This window comes from Etheostoma cragini, chromosome 3 (assembly GCF_013103735.1).
Source record: "Etheostoma cragini isolate CJK2018 chromosome 3, CSU_Ecrag_1.0, whole genome shotgun sequence".
NCBI classification, from domain to species: Eukaryota; Metazoa; Chordata; class Actinopteri; order Perciformes; family Percidae; genus Etheostoma; species Etheostoma cragini.
In genome coordinates, this window is record NC_048409.1 from 1,024,812 (window position 1) to 1,037,942 (window position 13,131).

The following is a 13,131-nucleotide window of genomic DNA, read 5'->3' on the forward strand; positions in this document are numbered from 1 at the left end:
CCCCAAAAAACAGAGAACTCAACACACTGGGTGAAAAGATGAGCTGCAGCAATGTGCAGTACAAGAAAAATATGGTGTTTTTTGAAAATGAAACCATGTAAACCTATTCTGATATAACATCTAAATACAATTATGAATCTGAAAGTGAGCATGATATGAGCACTTTGTGTTAATGATCTTTACATTTTCACTCCTGCTACAAGAAATGGACTTTGCCATTTTACTAGAAAAATGTGTGAACTTGTGCTTTACTGTCACCACAGGAAGGGTTCAGTCATCGCTGACTACCAGCTGACGTTTTTCATGCCTGAAGAGCAGCAGGATCAGCTGAGGAACGTCACCCTGAGCAGGGAGATGGTGTACAATGTGTTCAGACAGTTTCTATATGACCAGGAGCAGCCAGGTGAGTCTGGCCGGATGTACATTGATCCAGTTTCCCTCAACATGGCTTTAAGGCCCTAAACAGGCTGGAAAACTGGTGTATCTCGCTTTCTTTGTCATTTAAATAAGACACTCAGCAAAAACTAAACCTCATACGGGAAGGTGGTGGGTGGCGGTTGTGGGAAAGCTCTCTGGTGTTCGGTGATGAAGCTAGAAATTAAGATAATTTTTATTCTCTTGTAAGCAGAAAGAGACCGTTTCACAGTGTACATCTGATTTTTCAACTTCTGCGTTATTCTCCCATGAGAAATGTTGTACATGATGCATATTAACCACAGGAAGCTACATGACCACAGTCACACAAACCCAGTATGCTAGGTCATGTGGATGACCTCACTGTGTGTTCTGTTTAAAAGGCTTTTAGGACCGTTCTTTAGTCAAATCAATCATCAGTGCATGACCTCTCACAAGCAATGGACATCTGTCTAATGTGGTTTTACTCACATGAAAATGGCAACCAAAATCACACAGTGTATAAAATAAAATTTTCAATATTGTATTAGAAATGTTATTGTGTGTTACTGTGCCTAGTTTAATGGCAATTTTAATTGTAAGAGTCTTGGTATAAATGTCAGTGCTGTAAATATGTATATTTGTTTCCTGACTATCACTGTGATTTCATGTACGATCATTTATACAAAACATGTTACAGAATAACTGTTTTTTTTAGATGTAATATAAATATTTTTATTTACATATCTGTGCCATTTGTTTCTGTCACCATACTTGCAGATCTGCAAACTAAAACTGGGGGTCCCTCTAAAACAGTTCAAAAAGGAGAGACGAGTGAATGAAGTAAAGACGAATGCTTATTATAACAGATGATATGGAACATTTGGGTCTTGGTAGAAAGTCTTCGGCGCTTAGACTGTCCAGGGAGTTTTGTTTGGGGGGGGGGGGGGGGGGGGGGGGGGGTAGGGTTCTTATTAGGCTGATGGAGCTTAAGAATCTGCGAAGACTGGCATCAATGGGGAGGTGCAGAGCAGAATCCTATTTAGACAGTGTAACAGCCGTGAATGTACCACACACACACACACACACACGCAGGACCATGAATGTACTGAAGGCACGGGGAATCCTATTTAAACAGAGGCAGCAGCAGGGTGACAGGCTAACACTGTAGGTGCACTGCTGAGCTGTTTTTTATTGTATTTATTTATTAAAGGGACAGTGCATATTAATGGACATTTCTGTCAATATGCCAGAGTTAGCCAAAAGGCTATTTTTCATTTGCAGTCCCTAGAGAGAGTACTAAAAGAAGTACTATTTACATAACAATGTAACAATTACAATACATTTGATTAAAAGTACTATTAAGCTAAAAGCTGGTCTAAACGTTAATGGTAATGTTGACAGCTCTCATTGTCAATGAGACTTTTTTTTTTATAATCTGGATCTTAAATGTACTATATGAATGGAATGATAATTCAATTCAATTCAATTCAATTCAATTTTATTTATAGTATCAATTCATAACAAGAGTTATCTCAAGACACTTTACAGATAGACCACACTCCATAATTTACAAGGACCCAACAGTTCTAGTAGTCTCCTCCAGAGCAAGCAACAGTGCAACAGTGGCGAGGAAAAACTTCCTTTAAGGCAGAAACCTCGGTCAGACCCAGGCTCTTGGTAGGCGGTGTCTGACGACCGGTTGATACACCTCCCCTCGCTGCCCCCCTGGTTCTGCTCTGACCAGATGTTCAGATGTTGACACACTGGTGGAGAGGAGGGGATGATAAACCCTGACACATAGATTTGAATATGTGACCACATTTTCCCAATTGAGTAATCAGTTTTTTGTAATATGGACAATGGTGAAAAAAGCTTGGTTTCTTGTCCAGAATTTAAACCGTTCATTTTTAAAATGATTCCGAGATGTAGCACCAGCTTGTGACCAGTATGTGATATGGGAGTAGATCATAGAGTGCATATACATTTTTGCTGCCTGTGTGGACATTTGATAGCGACTGTATTTAAAATTACTGATGATGAATTTGATTCGATTACAGACCCTTTTTACGTGTGATGTAAATACCAATACCCAGATATTGGTATTCTGACACCATCTGCATCCTTTCCCTGACACTAAAACATCTGGCTCAACACTGAACACTTATGTGGGACTTGGTGAAGAACATTGCTACTGTTTTTGATGTGTTCAACTGCAGGCAGGATTGGTAAAAGAAAACTACAGGCCTAAGCATAGAACAATAATCTTACTGACTGAACTTATACAACAGATATTTGCCAAGAGAGACAAACACTTTAGGCAATCAACTTTAGAGAACTGTACAGGAAGCAGCAAATCCCATGTGTATCCACTAGAGCTGTGTCACTACGAGGGTTTACAGTATGTTTCCTGGCAGTGATCATGTCAACATGTCTAGCCTCTAATAAGATTGCAGGTGTGATTAATGTTTGTGCCAAAGGATCTAGTCACAAACATGTTAGTCTTCACATGCACCCGGTGGTTATAATTATCTTACCTTTAGCTGTTTGAACTTGGTACAAGATTCAATGGAAAAAGCTACGTTTGAGCCAAACACACATAGAATGAAGTTTTTTTGTGGCAAGAACTCATCTGATTACAGTTGATGGTAATGGTTTGACATAATCACAATAGATAAAATGTGTCAATACTGTAATTTCTCAAGTAAAGAATATTTTTACAGATGCATTAATTGTCACAGCTTAAACCGCACTTCTTGTGTAGCTCACACAGTAATGATAATAATACAATAATCTCCTTTTTTACAATGGACTCAATAATAAATAAATAAAATCTAGATATGGTATAAACAATTACTAGGTTGGCATAGAATTTATATCTGAATATAAGTGTTATCTAGTAGTTAGTGATCATTCAGCTGGGAGTGCACAAATAAAAGATATGACCCCACAACCAGCTGGGTTTTATTGAGGACCTCATTTTGGCTATTCTGAAATGGCACGATTAGAATAATTTAGAAATTGTAGATGACATAAATTCTTAATAATATTGATATAAATATAATAGAAATACACACTGAGCATTTCTCCCCTTAAGGGGAAATATATTGTCACATGCATGTCAACATCCCTGCTGCATGACAGTCACATGCTGGTCAGAAGGTCAAGTTAAATCGGTGGGATCCAAGAGATGTCCACAGCGTATTACTGTACCTAAAACCAAATGACTCCACCTGTTCTTTGAAATCCTCAAATATTGCAAATGTTAGGATAAACAAGACTAAACGGGCAGCTTTCTGTTTGACTGTATTTATTGATTTTGACTGAAGAACTTTATTCAACTTGATTTGCTCTTTGGGGTTCGGGAGGGTTCCTGCATGTGTCCATCTCTGTTCTGAAATAGTAAACACTTCTTTATCTGTTGGCGGCAGTGCCAGGCCCTGTGGCACGGCACAGGGCAGCACGGATCCTGCTTGTGCAAACCTGATAGGCTACCAGATACTAGTTACCTGGGCTTCCTGTAGTCACTGGTGGTCCATCTCCTTAATCCTATTTTGAGAATTGTTAATCGTCTAAAGCCAGATTTACTATATTAAACCCTGACCTTTGATAGCCTCTCAGCTTAGACACAACCACTTTCTACATTTATCCTACATGCAACCCTCTCACACTGATCATGCAGAGCCACACAGGTCAGTCATGGGTCAACAGTGTTGGTTACACGCAGCAAAGGGCCGCAGGTCAGATTAGAACCTGGACCTCTGCAAAGGCCTTAGCCTACATGGGGTGCACACTCCTACTGGGTGAGCTGGAGGCCGCCCCCCTAATCTATGTTTTATTACGGAAAATGAATGAAAGCCCATGATCAAAATAGTCATATATATATATTCTGTGATTGTGTCATCTATGAATAGAATTATAGTGAAACAAAATAATTCCCCCAATGAACCCCCTGCAACCCCTCAAGGACCCCTGAGGATCCTTGGACCCCATTTCGAAAACCACTATGCGGAGGCGATTTCTTAAAGACTGCAAGACTTTTAAAATGTCAAAAAAATAATGGTCAAATATGTACTATGGTGTTAATGTATTAACTAAAAAATTGTTAGATCACGTCAATATCGAAGACGAGTTTGTTCAGAATCAGTTGACTTGATTTCCTCCTCACACATTCCCGCAGCGTCACAGTTATAGAAATAGATATATTTATTAATATTAAGGGTCTATGGTCACAGTGCTGTCCCTGTTGAGGCCATAAGCCCGGCGTCCATCATAGACAGGTAAACGGACCTCAGTGGGCGGATTTCAACAGGAAGTTTCAGTGCTTTGAAACTAGACGGTCATTGGATAAATGCTGCATGATGGTTGGAGGGTCTGTCGAAAGGTTGCGTCTCCTTTGATTGACAGCGATGTTGTCCTATAAAAGTCGCCGGAGCTACGCGCTCAGTCCCATCGCGGATATTGCAAGTGTTGTTGAAAGATGAACTGCTGCATTTCTTGGTATTGACATGGCGAAATTGCCAGACAATTTTCATCATACATTTCATACACTACATCCCAGTTGGTGCAGTGTAACGCTCTGCCGCAGCAGCCTGTCTGACCGGAGCACTTTTCACTTCTGGCCTTTTAAACATTAATAAATTCTCCACTGAGCATTGAGATCTATACATAATTGCCCCTTTCAATTTATACATAGCATTTGTTCATTGTATCTTTAAAATATCTAAGTCATTCTTTTAAAACAGGGCAACCCTAGAAAGAACACATACGCACATAAAATTTACAATTCTAAATGATCAGCTTTGAAAAAATACGTATACATGTTTCTCCTTGTCGCTAACATACCCATACAATGTATGAGCATATTTAATTATATTATATAATAACATTCATGTAATATTTCATAAGAGGCTTAATGTGTGTGTTGTAGCTCACACATATTCCCTGTAGTCTGTTTATGTCTGTAAAGAGGATGAGTTTGTTTAAACAGGAATTCCCTTGGTTAATCCCCTAAAGAATCCCAGAGGTATGTGATAATGGGGCATGCAGCTATGTGGGCAAATTAACATAATTTATTTTCATACATTTGGACGTGGCTATGCAAAATACCTTGCGTAAGGGAAATGTAAAAACTGCACACAAAAAAAGAAAATGAATATGGGAAATAATACCCAAAAGAAATTGTGATTTTGGCTCCCAGCTCCTTGGTGGATGTCTTAAAGTAAACCCTATACTTTTCCAAGAGTCCGGGTTCAACTAATAGTTACACAGTAGAGACCCAGCTCACTTGGTAACCAGGCCTGCTTAAGTCAAAGAGCATGCAATGTCCTGAGTTTCTAGGAAGACTTGTGCAGTTATCCTATTAAAGGGTTATGTCTCCTTTTGGCTGTGCAAAGGCTTAAAGCTTAAGGTGGTCGTTGCATGAGATTTCAGCCTGACCTCAGTGCTGCCAGTGCTCTGTAGGAACACTCTCTCCTCAAGCTCACCACTGGCTGTCTGCAGGACTCTGGTCAAAAATCCTACCTTTTAGAGGAATAATGGGTTCCTATAACTCCAACCTGGATGATATCATGGAGGAGGACATGCACCACTGGTACGCCAAATTTATGAGGGAGTCTCCTTCAGGACTTATAACCCTGTTTGAGCTCAAGACTATGCTTGACATGAACGGTATGACAGAGGAGTCCAGCAGCTATGTGGACCAGGTCTTCTACACCTTTGACATGGATGGGGTAAGAAGACACCTGCAGCACATTTCTTCTTCCCTATGCAGGAAAAAAAATGGATTGTGTGATGAATTCCCTGACAAGTCTGGTCTGTCTAACAGCTGATGAGACAGCTGCTTGGGGAATTCCTGATGAATGAACCTCAAAGCACAAGTCTAGTAGTAATAGTATTGTAGAAAAAAACTTTGCAGTGGAAAGTAAGATGCGCACTGCAATGTTTCAAATGGATTACGTGACATTTTACGTTTGTTCAGTATGTGGCGGTCTCTGAATCAATTTGGGTTAGCCTCTTCTTTATTCTGTCGGTAGTCCCCAGAACGAAGAATTATACATTGTAAATGAGAAGTACATCATTTACAGTATCTGTAAGTATCTGCTATAGTTTCCTTAGCATTGGACTAGCCCTAAAGCCATTGCATAGAGGGATAAAATGATAAATGTTACAATTCCTAATTTTAAATTATTTATCAAAATACAACCTTTTGCTGTTGCTGGATCCATCGTCCTTCCACTAATGGTTTCTCTCATGTGTCCTTTTGCAGGATGGCTACATAGACTTTGTGGAATACATTGCAGCAATAAGTTTATTACTGAAAGGAGAAATTAACCAGAAACTAAAGTGGTACTTCAAGCTCTTTGATCAAGATGGAAATGGGAAAATTGACAAGGATGAACTGGAGACCATATTTAAGGTACAGTGTATTTTGCTTTGAATGTTTTATAATTAGAGGTTCACAGGTCTATGTTGCTGAGCAGCTCAAGGTTGTCGGAACTGTAAAGCTGCTCAGAAAGAAAAATGGGCCATGAACTGAACATGACACTTAATCCATGGGGGCTACTGTGTTACCTAGTTCAGCCACTGAAGTAGTCATGTAGAGTAGATCACATGACATCTGTCACTCTTATATTAACTATAATATCAATAGCTGTAGACACTGAAGCTTTTTCCCCTAATCAGAGTCAAATCCTGATCTAAAAACCGTGGCAAGCACTTCACTTAGCCACGCAGTTCAGGTTGCTAAACGTTCTGGTTGTAGAAGATGTTTTAGGGTCAGCAGTAGGTGTTATAACCATACACTGGTAGCAAGTCTCCTTGTTAGTTTTTGCCAGTTTCCATTCACTGAAGAGTTAACTAACTGTGTGAACTCTTCCGTCAGGCTATTCAAGATATCACCAGGAATTACGATGTCCCTCCAGAAGAGATTGTAATTCTTATATATGAGAAGATTGATGTCAATGGAGAAGGTAAGGAATATTTTATTGTCAATTTAGGAGTTTTATGTAATGATAGAATAATGTATTAACCCTCAACACAACAACAGTTATTCAGTCAGGAACACTCTTGTCATAGATGTATCCATTTATTGCAACAAATGGAACTAGAGTTCTACTTGTCGATTAAGGCTCTGTTGTAATGACGCTCCCTGGATCAGCCAAGCAGCACGCTGAGCTGAAACAGGCAGCACACTGCCTGTTTTAAATGTGTTGATGCCATTTTCATCTTTTCTACTTTTCAGGTGAGCTGACACTGGAGGAGTTCATCAGTGGTGCCAAGGATCATCCCGACATCATGGAAATGCTCACCAAGATGATGGATCTTACCAATGTCCTGGAAATCATTGTTAAAGGCCAACAGAAGAAAAATGTGACTTGAATCTAGAAACAACGAGCTGGATTGCGGGACGATTCAGAACTTTGTTGGAGGGTTTTCAGCATGCAGTAGTGTTGATGAAACAGTATATTTGCTGGATTGGTGAAGAGCCAAGTCCTGTCTTAAACTGCACAGATTGAACTGAACAAACAGACTGAGCAGTTCCACACAGTAGATCTCCCTGAGGGAAGCAGAGACGTTGTCCTCTTCCCTCTGCTTGTGCTCTCACATTTCTTGAACTGTGGCCCTTTTGTTTTACAAAGTTTACCGGGTGATGTGTTTGGAAAGTCTCAGTGAAGGCATCATGATCACCATCACGGTTCAAGTAGATGGTGCAAAGGAAGGTGATTAAATGTCTTTGATTTTGTTTATTGAGATTAGCAGGAAATATTGTATGGGACTCTTGGTTAACGGAACTGTCAGGTACAAGAAGACAACTGCCAAACACTTAATGCCTACGTTGACCCTGTAGATCTAAAACACTCTCCCATGTCACATCAATCTACATGAAAATTGCACTGCTGCTTGTTTAAAATTGGATGCTAACTGAATACACCAACTGAATGTAAAACTGACATGAAATCTAATCTAAACTTTAATTTGCTGTTTTTTCTCTTCTTTTTAAAGAAAATAATCTTTACACTGTATTACTTTATATTTTTTCCATTCCACTCCATTTTGAATGCACGAGTAGAAGTTACGCAACAGATTAGGGATGTGATGTTTCATATTGCACAAACTGCACTATTTTTCTTGACTCGGTAGCTTAACATATTCTAAGTTACCATGTTTACTAAAGTGTTCTGCATAGTACACTAGAAAATAATGATAATAAAATATTCTGCTCATTTTCAGGTTTATAATTGTATTTTGAGACTGTACCAGAATAGGTTTACATGGTTTCATTTTCAGAAAACCCCATATTGTTGTTGTACTGCACATTGCTGCAGCTCCTCTTTTCACCCTTTGTGTTGAGTACCTAGCTAAGCACGGTAAGTATGAGGGTGTGCCACGCCAGCAGCTAGGACAGCATAGACAGCTGAAGTCCCGCCCTTCTACTTCCGGTCAAGGGACCCGTCTTTCAAAAAAAGATGAATGGGAGTCAATGAGAGATAATAGGTATTTTTTGGTCTGGTTCAAATTGTGCCATGCAATTTACAAATGATGTGTGTAAATTTTAAAAGATAATTTTACAAGTCAAGAGATAAACGATTTGACGTAAAGAAGTTGAACAACATTACCATGTCACCAGAGAAATATAACAGTACATACCTCATCAGAGAAATATAATAATACATATCTCACCAGAGAAATATAATACATACCTCACCAGAGAAATATAATAATACATACCTCACCAGAGAAATATAACAGTACATACCTCATCAGAGAAATATAATAATACATATCTCACCAGAGAAATATAATACATACCTCACCAGAGAAATATAATAATACATACCTCATCAGAGAAATATAACAGTACATAACTCACCAGAGAAATATAATACATACCTCATCGGAGAAATATAATAATACAAACCTCACCAGAGAAATATAAAAGTACATACCTCATCAGAGAAATATAATAATACATACCTCATCAGAGAAATATAATACATACCTCATCGGAGAAATATAATAATACATACCTGACCAGAGAAATATAATACATACCTCATCGGAGAAATATAATAATACATACCTGACCAGAGAAATATAATACATACCTCATCAGAGAAATATAATAATACATACCTGACCAGAGAAATATAATACATACCTCATCGGAGAAATATAATAATACAAACCTCACCAGAGAAATATAAAAATACAAACGTCACCAGAGAAATATAATACAAACGTCGCCAGAGAAATATGATAATACATACCTCACCAGAGAAATATGATAATACAAACCTCACCAGAGAAATATGATAATACATACCTCACCAGTGAAGTCTCCTTGTCGAGCTTTACCATCTTCTTCCAAGACAAAGGCAGAAGTATCAAGGGGGGGGGCACCATTATGAATCGGCTCGTGTCGAGAGCTGCAGCTACTCGAATTGTGCGGAGGGAACATGTGGTGATGTCAGGTAAGCGACTGGGACTTGTAGTCCGTCTAATTACGTATTTTCCCGTAGCATTTAACTATCTTGTGACAAACTGTGACATTCTTGACATGTAAAATGTTTTGTTTTGAAAAACATATGTGTAAGTCGATCAGAAAATAGTTGACCACCGTTCACTTTTTCTCCAAGATATGTCCTGTGGAGGCAAACGGAAGGGGCGGGACTTCGGCTCTCTATTATAACGTGTTACAAAGTGACGAGCGTTGGTCCCAGAAGTGAAGGCTGGACTACAACAGAGCTGTTTTCTGTTGGAGATGGTAAGTCCCTTTGGGGGGGGACTTCGGGCTTTTTCACTTTGTAAATCTTATAATATGCACAAAAAATATATAGAATACAATAAAGGAAAGGGTAAAAGCCAAAAGTTATGCACCAAAAAAACATGATTAAACCACAAAGTCACATATAGCATGTAGAGTCATGCTTATTCATGGGTCATTCAATATATGTATTTAAAATCCTACCTGATCCCAAGAGCAGCCATCCCAATGATACAATATCCACAATAGTCTTTTTAAGTGACACACACTGGTATTTTGTGCTTTGGTCTGGACTAGTGACAGACCGTCTGCAGAGCTGTCGTTTCCATTTGTGCAGAAAGTACCAGAGCTCTTCTCACACATGGAAAAACCAAGTTATTGGACAGTTTCATCTAGAAACAAATGTATGCACTCAGACCCATTTGGAACCTTCCTTCATTTTTATGATTATCTGAAGACTCTAATAAAGCAGCCTTTTATTTTAAAGAATACACTTTAAATTATCTTTAGGCTGCCTTTGCAATATTATTTGCAAACTGATAACAGAAAAACAGGAGTTCAAGTCTCTAAGATAACCTGCCAATGTAAACACAGCTGGCCTTGGGTTACCAGTTCGTCTATTTTTGTTGGGTCCACAATTTGATCTCCCTCAGGTCATTTTTTAAAAATGTAAAATAACATATTCAAAACCATGCTACCACTGGGTCGTGCAGACATAATTATCAGCACGGGTAATGATTTGAAATTTGGTCAGACATTATTTTGACCTCAGAAAATAGCAGGTTGTGTAAATCAAATAAAGATAAGAGTTTGACTCCTCATAGCACTCTAAATGTATCAGGTGATTCAATTACATAACTGCACTGATCAACCCATCTGTGCTAAGCGTATAAATCCACCAGTATCTGCTCTCATGGCTTTGCACTGCACACTGCTTCCTACTGTCAGCCACCACAGCGCAGGAACAGCCAACCACATCCAACCGGAACCATGCAGTCTGCCGAAGCCAAATTCATCAAGAACAGCCTGCTCCTGGCTCTGAGACGGTACGACTCCGCTGTCAGTGACATGGAGCAGACCATTCTCCTGCCGAGCCTGCTGCGGGACGTTCCCTCTGATGAGGTGTGGGACTGCGAAGCCGAGGAGTCCTGCCGAGACCTGTATGGCAACTACCTGATGTTCAAGGCCATAAGAAACACAGTGGAGTGCAGCCTGATTCTCCAAGAGGACCACAAGGCCAAGAACACAGTGCTCAACAAGACCCTGGAGCCCCTCTTAGACACAGATCCTGAAGCTCTGTTCCACTTCCACCTGAAGGGACTGTTTTGTGTGATGAGCAACCTAACCAAGAAGACTCAGAGCCTCACAGAGAAATATATGGACATCATTGGAGTGGCAAATTAGAAAAAAATGTAAGATATGTGACCATCAGGCAAAACATGTGTGTGTTACTAAGTCACCTGCACATTTCAAATGTCTTAACTGTTTACATTCAGTGACTCCATGTGTCTGAAAGAATGGATCCTGAACAAACGTGTAATAATGACCTGACTATTTCTGTCTCTTCATTTGCTAACTGTTATAGTGCCTTGGGCACTGTGTTAAAGATCAAGCAAAATGTTGATTGATTAAAGGATCATGAACCACAGAGACGTGTTCTAGGCTTGTTTTCTGTCCTAACACAAAAATTCATGCTTACTGGACAATTTGAGCCACAAAATGTTGAATATGGGTATTGTTTTTATTTACATAATACACATTTCACACAATAAATGACAGAAAGATATCACAAAAACACCAGTCAAGACCCATGGCAGTCTGCAAGTGTTTTCTCTCCCTCCCCTTGTCCATCTCGTCAGCCACTTAGCGCACAGGATGGAAGGGCTCGACAATCTCCGCAAAGGTCTTTTTTTCTTGGGAGATAAGAGAAACAGAGAGAAACCATTTAATACATGGGTCATGTTTTTAAAAAGCTACAGAAAACACTACAGAAAGTAAGCCACAAACTACAAAGCATGGGGCTTCCTAGTCTCGCTTTGCCAGACCTTCCTCCACAGCGCCGCGGAGGAGGGTCTGACTAGTGCACACAGCATTCTGGGATGAGAGAAAAACCTGCTCTCGTTTATTGGCATTTCTTCAAACCAATCAGAATCATCTTGGGTGGCGCTAAGCCCCGCTCACAGTGACAGTGTCTCTGCTAAATAGTCTCAGGAAAGGAAGGTGTTTTGGAACATGTGTACATTCAGAAGTAGTTTTAGTCGTTAGAACACACAGAAAACTCAGAGCACTGCATGCTTCTCTCATTAAATAAACGGGTGGATGAAGTAGGGCTAATAAGCGTACTTCCCCGACCTTAATATCTATCAAATATTAAGAAACGTGCATCAAAGATTAAACATTTGGTTCTTGTGTCTCACTTACCCTTTGCTGCAAATTCCTCTGGGTGGAGTCGGATGTACTCGTTCATATCTCGATCAAGTCTGGCGTAAGTGTAATTTTCATATTTTGTAAGGTGGTAGCCGATGAACCAACCAATTGTTGCCATTAGGAATTGGCGGTGAACCCCTAAAAAAGGAAAATGAGACAAATGAGGATTGTTTTTAGCACACAACATGACAATACTATTATATGAACTTTGCTCTGAAAGCATGAATTAAAATAAAATTCTAAACTAAGTAAAAAAAGTATATACTTTATTACATTACATATACAGTTTTGTAAACAATGTTGTTGTTGGGTGAGTTTATTGCTCATTTTCTGTTTAATAAAACAAATATGACACATGCTATTACACTGTCCTTAGTCAACTTTTTTTTTTTTAAGTATGAAGCGAGCAGCTTGCGGTTATTTACCAGTTATTTTGATTTGAGACATTTGAGAGCGGAGGAAACAAAGTGGGGTACTTAACCCTTTCAGCTATCATCCTAACAAGTAGATGTTACTGCTCTGCTATGACCAGAGACTCATATTTT

At 39.3% G+C, this 13,131-nt stretch overlaps 4 protein-coding genes across 4 annotated transcripts in view; 3 read left to right on the top strand and 1 right to left on the bottom strand.

Annotated features, from left to right (window-relative positions):
• The window catches only part of LOC117941873 (TPA-induced transmembrane protein-like), a 4,065-nt gene extending 2,928 nt beyond the window's left edge, over positions 1–1,137 (top strand). The window contains exon 7 of the mRNA XM_034867062.1: positions 264–1,137. Within this exon, the coding sequence (XP_034722953.1) occupies positions 264–462 (199 nt within the window). The 3' untranslated portion in view covers positions 463–1,137. The remainder of the gene's footprint in view (positions 1–263) is intronic.
• A 4,671-nt stretch (positions 1,138–5,808) lies between these two features.
• guca1c (guanylate cyclase activator 1C) lies at positions 5,809–8,352 on the top strand. The gene is made up of 4 exons (XM_034867067.1): positions 5,809–6,125; positions 6,662–6,811; positions 7,277–7,364; positions 7,637–8,352. The coding sequence occupies exons 1-4, from the start codon at positions 5,931–5,933 to the stop codon at positions 7,771–7,773; spliced, it is 570 nt and encodes a 189-aa protein (XP_034722958.1). The 5' UTR covers positions 5,809–5,930; the 3' UTR covers positions 7,774–8,352.
• Positions 8,353–11,067: 2,715 nt separating this feature from the next.
• On the top strand, positions 11,068–11,807 carry thrsp (thyroid hormone responsive). Its single transcript, XM_034867068.1, has one exon. The coding sequence runs from the start codon at positions 11,150–11,152 to the stop codon at positions 11,561–11,563; it is 414 nt and encodes a 137-aa protein (XP_034722959.1). The 5' UTR covers positions 11,068–11,149; the 3' UTR covers positions 11,564–11,807.
• A 74-nt stretch (positions 11,808–11,881) lies between these two features.
• Positions 11,882–13,131, bottom strand: part of ndufc2 (NADH:ubiquinone oxidoreductase subunit C2) — a 1,840-nt gene continuing 590 nt past the window's right edge. The window contains exons 2-3 of the mRNA XM_034867069.1: positions 12,581–12,724; positions 11,882–12,072 (exon numbers count right to left, since the gene is read on the bottom strand). Of these exons, the coding sequence (XP_034722960.1) occupies positions 12,023–12,072; positions 12,581–12,724 (194 nt within the window). The 3' untranslated portion in view covers positions 11,882–12,022. The remainder of the gene's footprint in view (positions 12,073–12,580; positions 12,725–13,131) is intronic.

Coding starts and splice junctions, on each gene's coding strand:
- thrsp (XM_034867068.1), top strand. CDS start 11,150: ATGCAGTCTGCCGAAGCCAAATTCATCAAGAACAGCCTGCTCCTGGCT.
- guca1c (XM_034867067.1), top strand. CDS start 5,931: ATGGGTTCCTATAACTCCAACCTGGATGATATCATGGAGGAGGACATG. Junction 6,812..7,276: donor AACTGGAGACCATATTTAAG/GTACAGTGTATT, acceptor CTCTTCCGTCAG/GCTATTCAAGATATCACCAG. Junction 7,365..7,636: donor GATTGATGTCAATGGAGAAG/GTAAGGAATATT, acceptor TCTACTTTTCAG/GTGAGCTGACACTGGAGGAG.